General features: G+C 41.9%; 1 protein-coding gene across 2 annotated transcripts; it reads right to left on the minus strand.

The window, feature by feature from the left end:
* Positions 1-1,941: 1,941 nt before the first annotated feature.
* On the minus strand, positions 1,942-19,601 carry dusp3a (dual specificity phosphatase 3a). Of its 2 annotated transcripts, none has more exons than XM_069704611.1 (3): positions 19,236-19,601; positions 12,144-12,376; positions 1,942-7,954 (listed from the first exon to the last, which is right to left on the minus strand). In XM_069704611.1, exons 1-3 carry the CDS (start codon positions 19,439-19,441, stop codon positions 7,713-7,715), a joined length of 681 nt encoding a protein of 226 aa, XP_069560712.1. In that variant the 5' UTR covers positions 19,442-19,601; the 3' UTR covers positions 1,942-7,712. The 2 variants fall into 2 exon arrangements, with proteins under 2 accessions (XP_069560712.1, XP_069560713.1); XM_069704612.1 differs by having other exon boundaries at positions 1,942-7,959.
* Between the last annotated feature and the right edge of the window lie 1,741 nt (positions 19,602-21,342).

The following is a 21,342-nucleotide window of genomic DNA, read 5'->3' on the forward strand; positions in this document are numbered from 1 at the left end:
ACACGCTTCTTCTCCACGGAGTCGCACAAGTGTCACCGGGTCGCGGGAACGCGTCCGCTTTGATTCCGGCTGCAGCCATAAACATTTCCACGCCGCGCAAAAGAAAAACGCCGGCGCACGCACTTCATCACACGCGCACGCACAATTGATGCGAGTTTCAGAAACGAGCATCCTGGATTCCTTCAAATAAGCAGCAGAGTGGGACCCATAACCTGCTGCAACACATAATCCCTCCTTCTTTTTTTTTTTTTTGTACTCCAGGTACTTCCTGGCCCTCAGCACTCCCCAGTGAGAACTGTACCTGGCATATTTCTCAATCAGACACCCCTGGATGTGGAGTTATGTACGTCCACTAACAGGTCTGGCTTCTTTTCTTTTCTTTTTTTTTCTAATTTACATTACAACAATTCGGCCTTTTCCGGTGCTTCAGCACTTGTAAAATGGCAGTTTTTCTACTTGAGATCCTCCACTTGAAGCGACGGTTTTTGAATTCAGCCGGAGTAGGGAGGAGGTCCCTGGTTTACCGGAGGGCTCCCGGAGGGACCACACAGCTGGTCTGCAATAATTGCAGTGCAAGGGACCGTGGAGAGAAAAAGCCCAGCGCTGAAGGTAAAGAGAGAAGAGAGTGAGACTCCAATTGGTCGGCGGGCTGATGGATGTCACGCTGTGTTGCTGGTCCATCCCAGGTGTGCCGCTCCGGTCTTGTGAAACATAAAATAGCATTTGCATCAACACTTGCGAGACTCTGACTTGGAAAAGGTCTCTCCTTTTTTCTCTCCCCCTGTCATCTCTTTCCCACCCTTGATGTCATTTCCCCTCAGACTCTCCTGACTTTTTCTCGGTGCTCTATTTTCGTCATTTGTGCTTTCTGTCAAAACGGAAAACTTCGATCAGGGGTTTGGCTCCACCTAGTGGGAGAACTGTGCAGCAGCTCCAGACGAGACGAAGTGGGAAGATGTCCCTAAAACTCCCAGGTTTACTCCTTTTCTGTCTGCAAATGTGCAAACAATTTGGGGGTGGGAGGATAACAGCTATGGCCATCTTTTGTTTTAAAAAAAAAAAAAAAAAAATCTACTTTTAATACTTGATTTTCTAAAAGTTTAAATTGAGCTCATTTGCTGCACTCGAGTTGCTCTACGTTTTTAAGTAGTCAACAGGAAGAATTAATCCCTCATGGAGCTATTATAAAGGTGCAACCAAGAATCAGTTTCCTCATTTATACATCTGACATTTATCTTCTTTAAAAGTTGATTGATCCGTGTGTAAAATATTAGAAAATCTTTAAAGATGCTGACAAGCCCCGTGTTGTGTTGAACGGCGCGGGACAAAACCGGCATTGCCTGCGTTCAATTTTTTTTTTTAAAGGGAAAAATGTGATTACATTACATATATATACACAACACAGATGAAGTAGTTCATGTATTTGTTGGAGTAACATCGTCTGCATGGCAGCTGGTTTACTTCTCTCACCTTCACTCCTCCAACTGAACTCCACCCTTTCGTCCGGTTTGCTGCACCTTTCACGGGGAAATCCTGTGTAATTAAACAGAACTGCAAAAAGACATGATTTGCAATGATTTGATTCAGACGTTATAGAGTTTGTGTTTTTCTTTTGTTGTTATCTTAAAAAAACAAATTAAAATAAATAAAAAAATAAAAAAAAACGTTTCTATTCGGTAGGATGCCAAAGCATGTAATACACCCGTCGCTCCACTAGAGGACGTTGTGTCAGTGTCACGTTTTTTTTAATTTTTTTTTTTATATATCACATGCTTGGCCACGATAGGTTGACTTTTCTAGATATAAACAGTATGTATACAGGCACGTAAATAAACCAACTCAAAATATATTTAAAATACACGATCATTGGCGTCACCATCTAGTGCATTCCTACTATATAAGCTTCATCGTGTAATACAAAAAAAACCCAGAATAATGAACCACTCGTTACGCTCAGATCATACAACCTCAGCCATTTATTTCTTAAACATAAGAAAGAAGGGACTTCTCCAAGGTAAGAAAAATAACATAGCAATTTAAAATCAAGTGCACTTCGACGATGTCTCGCTCTGTAAGGGAAGCTTTCCTTCTTCTGACGGCGTGAAGTGAGATACACAAACTGAAAAACGCGTCTGACCAATCGATCGTTAACTGTAAGGCTTTGGGTGCCGAGTGCCGTGTCGTTTACTGTTGTGATGCTTTCGCTGAGATGTCAGTGGCGGTGACGAATATGTATATATATATATATATATACCCATTCACAGCCGATCCGACATCACACCGACCTAGGCGACATCTGTACATGACCAGAAACCGTGATGAGATAAGACTGTAATGGACTCCGGAGGGAGTCAGGCAGTGGGCTCATTTGTGCTAAAACTCCTTCTTTAAACCATTTATCGGGATGAAGATGACAGCTGCTGAGTCAGCGCTTCGCCGGCGGGCCAGACGGTATTCGTAAGTCATTTCCGGGGTTCGTTTCAAACGCCCCTTTTGGGGATTTACCAGAAAGGGATCGGAGCTCATTGCATATACGGACAATTTCAAAGGAGTTTCCATGATGTAAGATATCAACTGTCAGTCACGGAGGGTTTAAAAAAAAAATAAATGAAAAAAAACCACCATCTTTCTTGCCTACAGATGGTTTGAGACGCGCCACACGGGACTGCGAGTTTGAAATGAAAATCACAGGAAATGATCCATAAATCAATTTAATGTAGTTTTCTGTGATAATAACGAACTACCCGTCTCCGTTTCACTGATTTAACAACCCTCCGTGTTACAATTACCGCCGGGCCCCGGGTCTGACCTCCATTATACATGTAGGTGACTCATCCAACAAAAAAACAACAACAACACGGATACTGAACCGAACGGTTACGTCGGAGAAGCACGGCCACAATCACACGTACGTGGACGTTTCCTACTGGACGAGACTTTAAAAAAAATAATTTAAATAAATAAATAAAAAGCTTTCGTTGTGAGCAGCGCTAATTATTTAAACCAAAAGTCAACTTACGTCCTTGTAACAGGAAAAAAAAATCTAGATAAAAAAAAAAAAAAATGAACTGATTGTTTCTCTGGATACGATATCTTTACGCTGTAATAGGCCGGTTATGACAGTAAAATGCAGCAATTCACGATTGCCTCAGTGCGCGTTACATACTCGGTATATATAAGAATATACATCAATGGCATTTAACATTTGACATTCTCGATAATACGTAATGTAGAACCCACAATATGATGCTGGTACCTTTTTAAACAGACTAGCCGGGTGCTTAATATTGACATTACGGGGTTTCACTTTGAGAAAGAAATAAAAAAATGTGGCAGAAAACATGCCACTGTTTATTATGACGCCGGTGAAATTAAAGTGTGTGCAAACCTTGTTGAACAGCAGGTGGCAGTGTTTATCTGTTACTCAATGCATAAAAGACTTTTCAGCCAGCAGTGTAGCCATGATAGAAATTTCCATTTTCTTGTCTTTGCTTCGTCCAAAAAAAGTCTAAAAGTTTTTTAAAAGTCATTTCAAATGGAGGCAGGTAAACGTCTACCATGGCTAGTTGGGCTACCACGGAGCGTTTGTGTCTCGAGGGAGGAGGAGGAGGTGTGTGTGTGTGTGTGGGGGGGGGGGCAAAGCCGTCGATGATTTACTCGATAAGCAGGTCGGTGTAGGCAGTTGATGCTATAAAAAGGACACGTACCCTCATCCTGGACCGATGTGAGGAGTTTTACCCCCCTCCCCCCAATAAAACCCAAATGAAAAAAATAAGAAAACTGTTGTTGCTTTTCGAGTATTCAGACGGAGGGCAGTATTGTAAGCGGTATGAGTGAAACCCCAGACCATTCGAATGAGAACAAAGCCGGTGAAACACTTTAAAACGGCTTTGGTTAGAGTAGGTCACTTGGCACCGACAATTTTGGTATATAATGCAGTTGCGAGAGGTCCGTGAGCTCTCTCGGTCGTGGGACTCTTCATTGCTGCGTGGTGTGGGGTTCGCGATGAGGTGATGGGAAAACGCAGGATGAGGCATGCGTTAAATTAAACTCGGAAAAACGGTCTCGGGCTTGAACTGCTGCACCCGATTTCTCTTGCCAGACGCTTCCTGCAAGCAGAGACGTCCGCGGTCACACGCGCTGCTTTTTTTCTTTTTTTTTTTTTTAAACGCCGGCGTGTGAATTGACGGCGAGGTCGGAGGTCACTGGAACAACCTGTACGTGAACCGCGGCCCGAGACACATCACGGCCGCGCTGAAGTTTGCCCTCGGTTTTAACTCCCGGGGAGAATATTACTTTTCCTCCCGGCCAAAAATGAGGCCGCAGCAGCGCTGGATGTTTCAGTACATGTTTGGGAATCTAGATGTTGGATTTTATGAGATCGGAGGGCTGTAAAAACACATGTCTGTTAAAACGGCTCCTCTGGCTTTGTTTACGTACTCTGATGCACACTTTACTGACACCACCTGGACGAAGAACGCCATTATTTCCATTATCAAAATAGTGAATTTGTCTGAGTCCAACATGATATTTAAGGGTCTAAAACGTAAGACATGAAATCTGCACACTCAAGAAGCCGGAGCCATCAAATACAGAGCATTTGTGCATTTCCAGCCATGAGACAGGACAGTTTACTGTTGCCATGACAATGATGGTTGCATTACTTTAAGAACTTCAAGTCATTATTTGAACCCAAACCCTTATTTTCCTCACACAAAAGTTTTTTTTTTCTTTTCCTGAACCGGGTTATATTCGAGGGTCGAAAAAAACAACAACTGTTTACTTGTTGCAAATGCTCGTTCGCGGCTGAGTTCTAAGCCAAGTTATGAAGAAAACACTGCACTGAAATTCAAAGTGCTGCTGGAGGATCACTTCGTTCTCATCCAGACAAAACCCAGGTGTTGATCTGAACAGAAAAACTTCCAAACGAACTTCAAGAAACGAAGCGCTGGAAATGTTTCAAAGCACCATAAAAAAAAAAGAATAAATAAAGAGGAGATGGGATGAGTGCATCCTTGGATGTGATGGTATGTAACGCAGTAAGGTCATATGCAAGATAATCCATATGCATCTTATGCTGCCACCTGCATCTTGCTGTATTTTTATGAATAAATTTGCATTACCATGGGAACTTCAACCTGTACAAAAAAAAAAAAAAAAAAAAAAATTACTAGTAAACACGATGATCACATGCCCCGGTATCCCGGCTTTGAGCCTGGGAGGAAAAACAAAAACAAAACCCTGCTATCATTAAACACGTTTTGCACAATTGCGATACAGAAATATCACAATTCCACAGAACACTTTACATGCACATCATATCTGAATATTAATGCACATATAGGTAGCTGTGAAACAGAAGGAATGGAGGAGCTACTCTGTGATGTCATATACAAATATAACATGATATATAAGGACACACTTAAGACTACACGTTATAGACACATTGCTCGTACATTCATATATGTCAACACTTAAATATGTATATACAGTATACATGTTTATACTGAAATGTATACAGATATATCAAAGGAGGGATAAATAGGGCCATTAATGAGGTGCGGCAGCCTAGTTTCCTTCTTCCCCCTCTGCATCCCGCTGGATTCATGCTAACATGCCTCAGACCTTTGACCTTTCAGGAGATATATATACGCGGTCCGATGTGTGCGACGTAGAGGCCGAACTAACCGCAGAACCCGAGAGAGCTCGGACTTTTCCACCTCACACTTTCTCACTCTAAAACAAAAACAAAAAAAAACAGCCTGGTTTGCTCCCCCAGGGGTTGAAGGCTACCGGTTTCTAGACGCCCTCCATCACCGTCCTCCCCCCGGCACTAACTAGGTCTAGTTTACAGTATTATGCCCAGTAAGTAAATATTCGAAAACGTTATCTGTTCGACTAAAGTCTGCTTATATGTAACAACTACTGCCTGGTTAGTCATATTAAATGTGATTACATTCTATATATCTGATGGGGGGTATTGACATATATTGCAATGCTTTAGTACAAACAAACACAAAAAACAAACAAAAAAAAGGCTTTGTGATTTTGTGTGTGTGCATAAGAAAACCTGTATGACACACACACTCACACTCACACTCACATACTCTCACACTCACATACTCTCACACTCACATACTCTCACACTCAAGGAGTGGGACGGTGACGAGTGTGTTATGGACCTCTGACGAGCTGTTGTTGATGACAGTGGTGCTGGATTCAGGCTGTGAGGGAATTGGCAGTGGACGACTCTCTGGCGTGATGACCGGTGCTTTCTGTAGAAAGCGGGTGGCATCCCTCCCCGTCGATGCGTCTGGAGGCCTCCAGTTTGAACGCGAGGAGCGTTGCTAACGAGTACAGTAAGAACACGTCCTCTTTAACTGAAGAATCTCCTGTTTGGTTTGAGCAAGAATCTACTTACTTTAACAATCAGGCTTAAAACTTTCCTTTTAGGTAAAAGGCTAAAGTCACGGTTGGCTAGTTAAACCGTCGTGAGACGTTTGATATTCTGTTTTTTTTTGTTTTGTTCTACGTTTATTGTAACTGTAAAGTAGTTTTAAAGTGATTTTTCACTCTTTTTGTTCATACTAATCCAAAGTCTTGCCGTCGTCCGATTTGACAAATCAAATCACGCTTCTGAGATTATTCTTAAACTCGTGATGAAACACTGTAAAAGAGCTCATTTGAAATTGCAGGAGAAACATTTCCTTTCTTTAAACAGGACATCGGATCCACTGTTGGCGTCTTGATTTTTTTTGCCGTTTACCTGCTGCGGAGGCTGATCGAGCTCAACGTCACGCCCCAAAAGAAAAAAACAACACCCGTCGTATCGGCCGATAAATGCAGCCGCGACGCGAACAAACCGACGCGCCTCACTATTTTTAATTATCTCCACGTTTGCCGTTTTTCCGCTCCGTGTTAAACAACCTGCTCGCAGCGCCGACGACAAACTAGAGGCCAGAGAGTGGAGGAAGTGAAATGCTACATCGAGCTACAGCTTTGCATTAGAGCGCGAGTCGTTTGTGCGTCAACTATCCGCCCCGACGGGCAGGAAGTAAAGAATTGATCGAAGTCTGGGGTCAGTTTTCATGGAATGTTTGGGATTTCCTTTTTTTTTGTTTTTCTCCGTCCGCTCGTATCGCACTGATGTTGCTTTTTGTTGCCTCGCGTGTTGTCGTCAACTTTTCTTTTTTTTTTTATATGTATGTATTTAGGAGTTAATGTGGGATTTATAGAGTACTCCTGCTGGCGGAGACATCACTGACATTCCCGGCAGTGGAAAACTATGGAATGATTGTGCTATCATCTTTTATTTTCCAAAAACCTATTTTGTAAGGAAATTCTTTAAAAAAAAAAAAAAAAAAACCAGGGCAAAGTTTTTTACCTTATACTAACTTGTGGGAATTGAAGGAATGCTTTAAGTAGCTCAGCTCAGAAATGTGTTGTTTTACTATTGTAAAAAGGGGGATGGAGGGGGCTGGATGTTTTTAGTTTGTATTTGAGATCACACTCTTAGCAGTGAGAGAGATGTGTGTGTGTGCGTGTGAGGAATAATTATCTACGCAGATAAACGCATGTATGTTTCAGAATACCCGTGATGTGTCTGATGGGTGCTGGTTTGGTCGAGGGCGGGGTCGGTCTCCGAGAGCAGCTGAAAAAGCCCGTGAAAGGCATGATGGGAAGGAGGCGGGGCGGAGAGGGTCTCTGAACATTCACCCCTCCGCTGCTCTCATTTGGTCTTTAGTTTGCCCACCTCCCCGTTCAGCTTGCCTTCCTTCGCCAGCTTCTCGTTGAGTTGGCACAGTTGGCGAAGGAAGCCGTCGTTGGGTCCGATCTCCCGCTTGTGCCGCACGGTGGCCACCGCCAGCCGGGCGTCCGTTCTGTGGCGCAGCATGAGGTAAGCGACGACCATGGTAGGGGAGCGGCTGTAGCCCTCTCTGCAGTGGACGTACACCTTCCCTGGAGGACGCAGACAACAATGAGAGGAGCGCCGGCGGTGCGAGGCCGATTTCACAGAAATCGCGGACACGCGCACAAACCCAACCGGAGAGGGGGTGCCGTCAGAGGACAGTTCAGACAGGAAGTAAACACATCACAGAAAAGGGACAAAGACTTCAACCTGAAACAGCTGGGGACCGCAGCTTTTAGCAAAACGTTACTCAAACAGGACTCGGTGGTGAAATTTGTTGGGGACTACTTTCATTCGTACCGAGGATGCTCCCGCAGCACGGCGGTTCAAAATAAACCATCGTGAGTGTGTTCATGTTAATAAAGGAAAATGTGATTTAGTGCAACAGTAGACAGACAGACAGAAACATAGATAGAGGATTTACTCAAATCAAACTGTCAATAAATAAACAGATAAAGATTAAAAAAAACTAAGAAAAGAAAAACTCAGATTATCATCGCACAAAGTAAACACGCTTCCTAAAAAGTCCCAGAAGTGCAGTTCACTGATGTATTTTTTTCCAATAACAATGTATGAGGCTTTAGATAAACCGACTTCACTGTTGACTTCATGAAGTGATCTTTAAAGCTTAAGTTACGGTGTTCGAAGCTGCAGCTGTTTTTTCCCACTAGGTCACACCGTACTGCTGTTGGACAGAAGTATGTTTATTATGTGCATTCAACAGAGAGCATGAAAACTCTTTCATTATTTTTTTTTTTTATAATTAAAGGCAGATGATGCATTTAAACATTATGGTTATTTCCAGTAATTAGCAAAACGGCAGTGTTCGGTTTGAGACAACGCTACCACTGTTAAAAATTCAAACACCACCTAAGTAAGTGTACTAACATGCACGGGTACTATATGTGAGTGTACTGAGGGAAGTGGAACATACAGCACTATCCAGAAATGTAAAATGTCAGGAACGATATTAAAAACAGGATTTATTCTGCATTGTGTTGTTGTTGTTTTTTTACTCTGAGACTGCTGCTGAGAAACACAGGCGGTGACGCAAAGAAAGAAAAATGAGGAAACAAATCAGCGAAGAAAAACAAAAGAGGGGTAAACGTAGTCGGGGAACATATGCTGCGGCTAAAGTTGCAGAGCGAAGCAGCTTCCCTGCCAGGATATGCAAATACAAGACCGTGACCTCTGCTGCAGCCTCGGCAGAGTCAATCATCTTCACCGCACCTGCGTCCTGCACACGGCAAGGAATCCATGTTGTATCTGTGCAGAGTACATGTATGTTCCCTCTACAGTGTTTACCATGTTCACACCCGTTTGTGTCTCCATCTCACTTTCACGCTTTCTTTACAGACTAGCTCCAAAAAAAACCAAAAACAACAACAACAACAACAAAAAAACAACTCAGAGGGGTTTTAACTTGGCAGCCTTCACAGAGCAGCTGATGCGCCGGGCTCTGGTCAGATCTGCTGATTCAGCACTCTATTTGAAACCTAACACCTCTCTGTGTCCCTGTTCTAGTAATATTCCCAACATTTCTTCTCCTTCTTCTCCCTCTCCTCCTCCTCCTTTTCCTCATCCTCCTCCTCCTCCTCCACCCGAGAAACAGTTTTCCACCATTGACACGATCTCTTCGATACCCCCAATCGGCCGACCCCCCACAGATCAATACTGATCCTACTGTAGCCTCTCGCTGGACATGCCGGATCTTCGGCTCACAGCGTCCCTCATCTTGTCACTACATCGATCTCCAGTTGTCAAATTTCCTTTTTTTTTTTTTTTTTTTTTTTTAACAAGGCTACATCCACACGCTTGATTACAATCTTTTACCCGGATCAGATCTTTCAGAGCTGATGGTTCATGTTTGTAAGTGACTGTTATGGTTGTTGCTCTCCTCCCCGAGTGTCGTTACAGAGCCACAGTGAGTGATGACGACATCCAATAATATGTGTCGAAGATGAGATGTTAAAAAAACTGGAGCTGCCATCTCTGGGATGTCCGTCTCTGCCAACCAGTCAATTTGCAGTCGACATTAAATGTCCAGACTCTTTTAATATAGTGAAGACTTTGAAGGAATTTGGCCAATCTGGCTGAAAGTTGTAGCCATGACAACAGAAAATGCTCTAAATATGGATGCTTGCGTCAACCCGACAGCACTAATACACGCATTATAGTTGAAACTTTTTTTCAGCTTTTGTCTTTTGTCATGATTAGCGAACGAATTTCTTAAAGTTTGGCCACAAACGTTGTTTGTGAGGTCGCAGTGACCTTTGACCTTTGGAATTTGAATGAGTTAATCCTTCGAGGTCAGGCGAACGTCAGCGCCACATTTGAACCAATGCGTTTGAGGTGTTCCTTGATTGATTGATTGATTGATTGATTGGCAGCAGGACACAACATGCTCAAAATTTATCCCACCTTCTTTTCTTTTTCCTTTTTTTTCCTTTCATCAACTTCCTGCTGCCGTATTCAAGGTTGATAGATTAGATTGATCGATTAAGATTGATTATAAAACCTTTGAGATAAAAGACGCAAAAAAAAAAAAAAATCCTTCGTGGAGCTGCAGAATCTGTGATAATTCCTCTTCATCACGGCAACTGACAACTTTCAAACGACTCTTTATCAGTGCAGATTTAATGTGGTTTATATTTCTTGGTAATTTCTGTTTATAATAACCCGATGAAAATGTGCAGAGCCAGCTAAAAATGGCTGCGCCCCCCCCTCGGCCCCTGAGTCTTCATTATGGGTGAAAACTCACAGGAACAATGCATCAGTGCAGTCCCTCATTAAAATCCCCGACCTCTGACCTTCTCCGAGCTCACAGCCGAGGGTCTCAAAATCTCCCAGATTGTGTTTCACGGAGCACAAAGTCAAAACCGCAGCGAGCAGAGAGGAGACGCCGTCTCTCTTGTCCAGCTGCCGAGTCTGTCGTCCTCTCGTCCTCGCCAGCGGCTCCTGATTTACCGCCACGTCGGCGCACCTTCGGCCAAACTGCCAGAGAATTAAGATGCTTTTCTGTGTCAAAGCTGACAATAAATCCAAGCCATGAAATACGGGGTTTTGGCACACTAATTAAACACATCTTTCTCCTCCCGTGACGACATGGATATTTTTTGTTTTTGGTGGCGGCCTCGTGGGATTGATTGTTTCTTCCGTCCTGATATTCTGCTTTCCAAAGACTAAGTTTCCTTGTGATTTCTGCTTTTTTTTGGTTTAACGGCGGTGTTTGTTTTAGTCCTCTGACACAGTCCAGCAGCGTCAGAGCACCCGTTTAACACAGCGAACACGAGCTCTTGCTACAGGTGCATGAAACACTTACGCTGACGTCCAGGGACACGATCCGATAACGGGATGTGGAGCGGGGCTCTGGAGTGTGTCAGATTTAGCCCGACGTGTTCGGGGCCGCCGCGACGAAGCAGCCCGAGATGGAGTCATTAAAAAAAGACGCCTTAAATCTCGCAGCCTTTGTTAGACGAGCAACAAGAGGGAGCTTGTTTTTTTTTTCATGTCTCAACTTGTGGGAGCAAATTACTTTTCAAAGTGGGAGCTGCTGAAGTGAGAGAGATGTCGTGTTCCCCTTTGATCTCCTCCACCTTCGAGGGGTTTTGTTGGAGAATAAACTCTCAGATCTGAGTTTTAGGTGCATGTGGATGCCCCTATAATACGGGGTTTATTTTTCTAAAAGAATAACCTAAAAACTCAGCTGTCATTTTGGTCATACTGATAAAATTATTGGATTATCACCATTCGACAACTTTAAATTTACTTTTCCTCAGTGGAGATTTGAATTATGAAGATTAACAAGACACGAGTCAAGCTTTAAGTGTCATTTAAACATGGCTGACTTTCACGGGAAATATATATTTGGCATCCAACGAGACTACAGAACAGGAAACCACAATTTCCAGGCAAATTTTGCAAAATATTTCACTTGTGTTTTGCAAAAAAAAAAAGATCCAAAGCAAATCCTCTTTGGAGTCAAACCAGCTGTATCCAGATGATGTCTGGGATTAGGTGACTGCTTTTCCGTATCACTTCCTCTACCTGTTGTGATGGCTGTGCACGATATCCAGAGTTTTACTTATATTTCTGAAAGCTTTAGGTTAAAAGTATGCAATTTTACATGATTTTAAACTATTATCATTACTGCATTAGTATCAGCAGTAAAACAAGGCTTTTACTGAATGGATTAGAACCACAATGTTTCCTCACCTTTAATGAATAAACTCACCTTTGCCGTTATTGTGTGCTAGTGCCTTGTCTATAAAATCTGCCCCCTCCTCGAAGAAGGCACTGAGGTTGAACTGCTCCGTGTCGTTGGCCTGGATGCCGTGGTACGTGATGCCCGTGCCGGTGTAGAAGTCCGCACTGGTGTTGACGTGCATGAAGGAGGTTCCCTCCGCCACGTTGAGGACGTGCGTCACGCCCAGTTTCTGCAGACGCATCGTGTTCTGGGCGACAAACCTGCACAGACGACACGAGGATAAAGTAGTTTGAAAAAAATAAATAAATAAATAAAACAAAATCAATCACTTCAGGAAGGTTGCTGATGTCGGCGACAAGCCCGCTGCACTTAAACCGAGTTTGTCCACTAGTAAAAAGTGCCTCTGTTGACGGGGAAATAAAACTTTGTTCTGTAACAACACAAGATGATGAGTACACAGCAGCAGAACAAGACATCTGGGACAAATAACAGCTATAATAATAACACCTGACAAGAAGCAGCAACGGACCGCGTCAGCACAATTCATTTTAAAGTGATACTTTGACAATATAGGTTGCGTCTTTCACGACAGCTCGGGCGCGCACTTAAGTGAGCAGCGTTGCCTGCAGTATCCCCCGACGCTCAGCCGGATACTGTGCATCTGCTGTAACACTGCAGCTCTGCAGGCGCAAAACAGATCGTTCATCAGTTATTATTTCAAGTCACAAGAGGGGAAAAAAAAAAGTACAAATTAAAACTGATTTAAGGATTTAGTCTGTAAAATGAAAAAGTGAAAGAAGTCGAAATAGTTTGTACTGACATGCTCAAAGTTGAGTAAAAGAGATGTTCAAAATTTAAAAAATTAAAATAATCACACAAACTGTCCGACTTTTCTCTGGCAGGAGTCTGGTGGACGTACAAAACGTAGCATTCTCCAACAACTTGAATGTTTCAAAGCACAATAGAGATGTTGGCCACACATCCAATAACCTCAAGGAGACTCCAACTGGTTATACACCGAGATCTGTGCACAGAGAATAAAATGGAAATCGAGTAACGAAGGATTATGAGCAGAGGACAAAAAAAAAGAGGCCAGAAAAACTGAACGGAAATGGAACGGATGGATCGCAAAGAATAAACATGTAAAATAAAAAGACAAAAAAAAAAAAAAAAGAGAGCTGCAAACAGATCCTCTCACCCGGCTCCATCCACTCTACTTTCCAGGAAACAATAAATCTATTTCTGTTTCCATCCTGCTCTAACAAGCGTTGCCTTTAAGAACTGCAGTACAGCATATTGGACCCAGACAGAACACAAACAAGCCCGCGCCGCTAACAAGGCGCAACAAAGCAATACAAGCAGGTTCTGGCCCGACGCCCGTGTCCACGGTTCCCGTCCAACCTGGCCGAAGGCAGCGGCCATTGATTCTGAATAAAACGCCTCTTCGTGTATTAAGGCTGTAAGGTTTTATGGAACAGTTAGTGTCACTAATTAAAACCTAATTTATGTTTAAGCAAGAACACCTGCACAGAAAACACTTCGAACCAGATTAAACAATGACATACAACAAGAAAATTAAAATGGTTATGTTGTGAGCAGGCAATATATTCTTTTGAGATCTACAGAAGAATCGGCTGTGTGTTTGCTTTACTTTTTATTCATATCCAAGAATCATAAATCTTCATGAATCTGTGAAAACGCTCTCCTCGAGACAGCGCTGTGCGCTTTTATTGCCGCTTCTGCTTCCAGTCAATACGAGGCGAAGGCTCGGTGACCCCGGGCAGCTCCCCGCAGGTGCTGCTCCTGCAAAGACCTCCGAAGAAATCCTCTCCGCCTCCATTTTGCTTGAAGGACGAGGGGACCGAAGCGGCCCGTCTCGTGTCACCGGAGGAACTAAAACACTCGCATGTTTCAGTCACAAAGTTGTGTTCATAAATGATTCAATAAATGCTTGCGCGTACAGTTTGAGCACTTGAATGCAACGTAGGTAAAGAAAACGTAATGCTGTGTGTGTGTGTGTGTGTGTGTGTGCGTGCGTGTGTGGTAGTAGTGACTGTGAAGGATTTGTCCACTACTTACTGTACTTCCAACACAACACAGAGGCAGCATCGGGTTAAACTGGGTCCACAGCCAGCGGTTTTTCCCTCCTATTCTGCCGGGCCTGTCCCGGCCTCCTCACCCTGGGATCCGCAGTCCCAACACATCCATTATTAAAGAGCGGCTTCACAAAGAGCCAGAGTGTTTCACAAAGCAAACAACCACACCTTCGCTGCGTCCCCGAGCTGCCCGCGCAGCTTTCAGTAGTGCTGACTACGAGCGATCCCAAAACTAGAGCAAGTTTGTAAAAGTACATTCATAATCCATTTACGGATTACGCACTAGCTGAATAAACATAAGTGCTGTTCGAGATTTGTTCATTGAAGTTACTCGCTGGTAAAAAAAAAAATCTTGAGAGTGTGTATTTTTGGAGAATTGCATCTAGAAACAGGTGACAAATTAAAGAAAATATCAGATAAAAATGCAGCCGCAACAGTACAATAACAATATAAATCATTCATCAATCAGTTATAACATTAAATCCACTCACAGGCGAAGCATAAAGTACAACAGCCCAGCAATAAATCCTCCATTTGTAACAGTCAGCTGTTATTCAATCTGATTGAAAGGTACTGATTTATTTAAATGGTGATTTGGGAGACTGTAGTTTGGGTTGCACCGAGAGGTGTTCCTAATATTTGGTCATTCCCATTTAAATGATTTGGATTGTTAATTCATGTAAATCAGAGAAACAGGGGATCAAAATAATATAGAATATAGAAAACAAAGGCTAGATATTATGTAAAAAAATAAAATAATAAAGGTTTAAAATGTTTAGAAATAAGTTTCCCTTTCAGATTTAAAACTACACTGAAGCAGTTAAAATCTTACTGAATAATATTTTAGCATGCTTCCTGATTGTCGCCTAATTACGCCCGAAGTTTTTAGATGAAAAACAAGAACAGATAGCCGTTAGTTTCCTCCATCAAATATCACCTCTGTGACTAAAATTACAGTGAACATTGAGGGTAATGACAATTTTCTGATGTATTTTCACAAATTAACAATTAGTTAACTGTGTCGTGACCTGAAAGGAAAAAAAAAATCCACTTATTCATAGCACTTAAACTACATATTGGAACCTAAAAATGGTTAATAGGCCAAATTCCTTTGAGACACTGCGATAAGAAAGTTGAATGGTTATTTTTTTCTAATCTCGGTCAGGCACTGCAGAAGAAGACTGTGTGATGCACCATATACAATGCAGTATTGTGTTAGTTGGTGCATTTGTTTTAATCCGATTTTGCCAGGCGAAGCTACACAATTTGATTACTAACAGGGTACAACTAATAAGAAGCATCAGCAGAGAGGCTTACTGGGTCCCAGTGGTGGAAACGGTGGACAAGGCACAGGCTTTAATTGACAATCAATACCGCCTCGCCCTGCCGGAGACATTTGTAATATCACATTACATCACACTGTGCTCTCAACTTGTTCGGACTGTCTACGATACACCTAAATAGTTAAAAAAAAAAAAAAAAAATAGTTCTGTAATTACCCTCCCTTGCATTAAGCTTTGAAGAAAAAATATTCAGTGATTACTGAAAACTGTTCCTTTTTAATCTGAACAAAATTTCTTCATCGGACATCAAAATCTCTCCCTCAAAAGAACCCATAACGCCGAGAGCACATTAGAGTGTCTCTTTCAAGCCGACAGTGTTCCCCGTTCAGCCTCAGCCAAGCTCGGGGAGTGCCAGCACTTTGTTTGGAGACTTGGCCGCGCAGATTGCCATATTCAGATTGATTTTGTTGTAGCGCCGAGGTACAGTAATGTGCTTGTATTCCCCCCTTCCCTCCCCCTTCACCACTCTGCTGGCAGTGAGGAGCCACATGATGGACTGCACCGAGGCAACCGGTTTCTCAGGGGCATCCCTGAACCCCCCCCCACCCCCCTTATCTCCCCTCCTTTTCCCCCTCCCCCCCCCATATCAATCTATAACAGCGAGATGAAGAGCTGCTCTGTAAAAGCTCATATTACGTTACAACTCAGCAAAATGTACTTGAGAGATTTCCGTAAACGTTTTCTTCATCTGCTGTTCCGACAAGCTCGACACTTGAAACCTGAAAATGGTTTCTGATATTTGAGCGAACGTCGGGTATTTTTGTTTTAAACCGCTTCAAAACCTGAAAGTTTGTTCTGTGCTTTTGATCCTGTAAGTGGCTCGTCTATATTTTTAGGGCGTCTTTCTTTCTCGACATATTGCATAAAAATATCTACACCAAACAAATCTCAGCGCATCCGCTGTAAATAAAAGGACCAAAATAAAATACGATCTAAAATTAGTAATAATGGTTTGCTGATTTTGCTCAGGAAATATGTGATCATGTTAGAACTAGACCGATCAGTCAGGCTGACGATGTCCCACATCAAAACCTGCACCTGATCTAAATCATGATTGTTTATTCACGTTATATAAATATGGTTAAGTGCGAGAACGATTTGTTCTTTCTAAACGTAGTTGCGGCGGTGGTGGAGTTTCAGGGCTAACCGATCGGTTAAAGCTGCTCCAATAGTTTCAAAATGAACCCGCGGCCTACGCTCAGTCAGATGCAAACATACCTCCCTTTAAGGGCCTAATATTTAATTAACGATAGAATTATTTTCAGATGGTCAGGAGGAGTGAAACTAGCGAAAAGACACCTTAACGACTTGTGGGAGAAATCTATCAACTTTGAATTTCACGAGAGAAGTTGACGCTTTTTTCCAACGGGAGTCTATCGGAGCCAGAGGTTTCTTTAGAGCCAGCCCCCTACTGGCAGTCAGTGGTATTGCACATTAAGTCGCTTCAGTATTGGCTTTGGTTTTTAGACCCAAAAGCTACATCCGTTTTTATATATAGTCTATTATGTTTTCAGCAGTAAGTCCCGGGTTTGATTCGTTTCTACCGTGATTGTCTAATAAAGGATTAAACTTTTTTTTAATTTTTTTTTATCAGTTTTACATTAATTGCAATGACAGAGAGGGCTGAGGTTTCTTTACCTTTCTATTACGCATTAATATTGTTCCCCTCGTACACAATCAGATCGGGAAGTACCGGGAACCGCCTTTTACTGGAACACCGAGTTGTAAATTGCTAAAGAATCGGCATGTTCATTACAAAGCCGATAGCGTCCAGTCAACCAACAGCCGCCGATTTACGGTTCAGCCGCTGACATGTTTAATGCACATACAGTATACACTATATAAACCGCATGTATGAGTTTGCGTGCTCAGCAACTTTCACAAGAAGCGATAGAGCCAGGAAAAAAAAAACAACAACTGCAAAATGTAAACATATGCACAGAAAATAAAGTCTGGGTTTGTTTGTTCAATCTTAAAAGTTATGCATCAAGTATTAAAATTGAGCTCACAACACGTTGGTTTCAGAACAAAGGATTTAGGTCGATAGGCAACAAGACAATACCACAAAGCACACGTCTTGGTCGCATTATTTTCAGAGGAGAGATCAGTCGATTAATCGATATAATTGACGGACGAAATATCAATTCTCAACTCATTTTACAGCCAAACTGTCCCAACATGACCTCCTTAGTTGTGTTAAATATGCTGATTGGCTTCATCTCGTGTGACAGTAAACTGAATATTTAGGATTCAGGAAATGATGACTTCTGGCTTTTAACACCATTTTCTCAACATTTCTCGCAAAATAATAACATTACTTACTGAGAATCTGGAAAAATAATGATGATTTCCATTATTTACTAGTCTGACTATTTTCCCATCTATTCAAATGATTATTTGGTCTATTAAATGTCAGAAAATAAACCCCAAAAAAGGGCCAAAGTAATGAAATGTCTTGTTTAGCTCAAATTAAGTTTAACTGTCATAACGCAAGAGAAGAGCAGAAGGTGCTTATAATTAAGAAAATTAAGTGTCCGTATTTGACGATTTTGATTGAAAGATAACAAAAACATGATTTGATTATCAAAATATTTGCAGATTATCTTTCTGTTACTCAACTGATTGATTAATTGTTTCATATCTGGCATAAAAAAGACCCTTTTGAGGGGTTATTCGTAAGTAAAGAATAAAAGTCAGCTGCACTTGTGGCCAGACAACAGGTTTATAATCAGAGATCTCTATGTTCTACAACCACCATGAGAAAAGAACCAGGTTTCTTTTCTTTGTCTTATGAATTTAGGTCATAAAAGGTGCATATTTACTATTTCTGGTCATGATTTAAAAAAAAAAAAAAAAGAAAAAAAGGTATCTTGCCGCTTTTAGCGATATAAAATCCAGACTCCCTGCTCTTCTTTGTTCTGCACGAGGACCGCCTGCTGCTATTTATTTATTTATTTATTTGTATTTTATGAATGAAAGGTGAAATTAAACCCGTTCAGACGCGATGACTTGTCGTGTCCCCGCAGCCCGGCGGGACACGAGGATGGGGAGCGGCTGGATGAAGACGTGATTGTAATGATGGAGGGATTCATTGAGTAAAAACAGGTCTGTGTCCTTCACGGCTCAAACCGGGCGTGTTTTCTACGGATCGCTCTGCTTGTTTCTTTTTTTAAAAGGGGATAAAACGGGAGTCTGCTGTGCCTCAAATGCGTTATTGTCATTATCAAGCCTGTTGTTGTTGTTGTTGTTGTTGTTGTTATTTTTGTTATCCAATATCCAACCTCGTCTGGCTGCCGAGGCACGTTCCTGCCGCTTATTTGTTTACAACAACAGGCTGTCGTTTCGTCCATGATGACACCGGAGACACCGGAATAACAAGCCCGTCCTGCGCGCGTGCTGGCTGGCTGGCACGACTTGCGACACTGTTGTCATGGTCGCGTGTGCCCGGTTGATGAGCAGGAAATACATTTAAATTTAAAAAATAATAATAATAATAATAATTTAAAAAAATTATTAAAAAAAAAAAACTAACCTGTCCTACCTGCCTGTCAGCGCGCGACACCGTCACCGTAATTCATATGGTGTGTGTGTGTGTGTGTGTGTGTGTGTGTGTGTGTGTGTGTGTGTGTGTGTGTGTGTGTGTGTGTGTGTGTGTGTGTGTGTGGCGGTGAATGACTCACGCGTTACCGATGTATATTCTGGGGAACACCTCGTTGAAGTGTTGCGTCGGGAGGCTGTAAAACCCGCTGCCGTTGGACAGGAGCTCGTTGAGTTGCTGGACGGTCACCTCGCTGCCCGGCGCCGGTACTTCAGTCGGTGGCGGCGGCTGCAGCAGCTGCTGCTGCTGCTGCTGCTGCTGCTTGGTGGGACTCAGGTGTTTCTTCATGGCTCCTCTTCTTCCTCTTCTTCCTCTTCCTCTTCTTCCCACACTAAACGTTAGATGACAACCGGCGCCGGAGTCGTGATTCTCGTCCGGTTACTCAACAGCATTTTACCTCCACACGTGAGTCGTGCTCGCGCTTGCCTGCTTGTCTACAAGGTGTCTGAAGAGGCGGGAGCTCTCCACTGCTTCTTTTTTTTTTTTTTTTTTTTTTTCCCATTAGTGTCAAGCAGAGAGGAGTTTTCACACGAAGTTCCGGTCTCGCCTTCAAAGTAAAAGACAGGTTTTCTTTGGTTTTGTTTTCCTTCTCTCATTTGATATTTACACAGGCGATTTTGAAACTTTTTTGTTTGTTTGTTGGTTTTTTTTTGTCAGCTTCAGATCTGTGGCTACTTTTTCCCACAATTTCAAATCAGTTCAAAACATTGTTTTAACTTCTGGCTTTACTTTTTACAGATTTTGATTTTTTTTTTCCCGACAAATTCAAATCAGTTTTAATCATTTTTCTTTTCAAGATATGCGTTCTACAGTTTAGGATAATATGTCTCAGTTGAGTCTTTTTTTTTCCTTTCAGTTGTGTATAATAGGCTTATTTGTTCCATTTACATCTGTTTTTATGGTTTGACATCTTATTTTATGGTTTTAGCTCTTATTTTTTTCCATTTCAGGTGGTTTTTACCTTTTTCAGTTTCACATTGTATCCTTTCAGCTTTTTCAGTTTGTTTTTAATGTTTTCAGAATTTACTGTTATTTTTCTGATTGTATTTTTGCATTTTCAGAGCTGATTTTAGTGTTTAATAATCGATAGTTTCCAATTTTATCTCAACAGTTTCAGACTGACAATATTGCGCATGTTTGTTTTTTTTCCATTGGAGAGTTGTTTACATGGTTTCAGATAATTTTTTTGGCATCAGATTTGATTTTTTTTTTTTACAGTGAGTATTATTGTTTTCAGTTTCATGGTTCCTCTGTTCCTGATCAACACGGATACGGGCATTGTAGGCTATCAGAAGGTTTACATCCCATCTTAACAGAAAAATGGGGTTATAAAGCGGTGCCTTTATTTTTAAAGCCCTAATCGTCTAACTTCCGGTTCCATCTTGTGTGTTTGAGGCTCTCTTGACGCAGCTCCTGTTCTCCATCACTATCTCCAGCAGACACACCCCACCGGCAGTCAGACACTCCGGAGACGGAGGAGGACAGTGACACACGCCAACAAGGGTGGACAGCGTGCTGCCTTCAGGTGCTGCTCGTAAGATGCTAAAATTAGGCCCGTTGCGCATTTAGACCGAGTTTCATAACAAAATAGGAAACCCATATCTTAAGTACAAGTCCCTGCTTTTACAGATCGCCTTTTAGGAGGATGATTTGTGAGAATAAAAAAAAGTGAGACTACAGCTTGAACACGTGGTTGATATTTTCACCCGAGTTCCTTAGTTGTGTTTATATTAGTTGAATTTGACTCAACTAATATGTTTTTAGTTGTTGTTGTTTTTTTTAAATTAAGGCTTGCATAAAACATTTAAATAAAACATTAAATCCGGTCCACACGATGAGTTTGCGGTGATGTAGAGGTCTATATGAAATCAATCTAAATCATTCTTCGCTGTGGTCTCGAGTATATTTTTATGGCACAAACTTAGTTTTATATATTGAATAATGTGCTTTAAGTTATGATATTGTATCTACTCTACAAATCCTCAAAAAACTAAGACGGTCAGCTCGGGTTGTGGGAGATGATGGTGCCAGCAGGGCCAGACGACAAATTGAAGCAGGAGGAATGTAAGATAAGCGTCTCTCCCAGGATTAAATTCCTTAATTAATGCATATGCATTACAAGGGACAAAACTGTGAAATTAAAAAGGTAAGAAATAAAAAAATATTAAAAGAAATTCATCACCTATAGT

The sequence above is a fragment of the Brachyistius frenatus genome, unplaced genomic scaffold (assembly GCF_029030835.1).
Source record: "Brachyistius frenatus isolate BFR_SWC_R1_liver_20210118 unplaced genomic scaffold, ASM2903083v1 Contig_51, whole genome shotgun sequence".
Lineage (NCBI taxonomy): Eukaryota > Metazoa > Chordata > Actinopteri > Embiotocidae > Brachyistius > Brachyistius frenatus.

Coding starts and splice junctions, on each gene's coding strand:
- dusp3a (XM_069704611.1), bottom strand. CDS start 19,441: ATGAAGAAACACCTGAGTCCCACCAAGCAGCAGCAGCAGCAGCAGCAG. Junction 12,377..19,235: donor AGAATATACATCGGTAACGC/GTGAGTCATTCA, acceptor TCGTCTGTGCAG/GTTTGTCGCCCAGAACACGA. Junction 7,955..12,143: donor AGCACACAATAACGGCAAAG/GTGAGTTTATTC, acceptor CCTCCAGGGAAG/GTGTACGTCCACTGCAGAGA.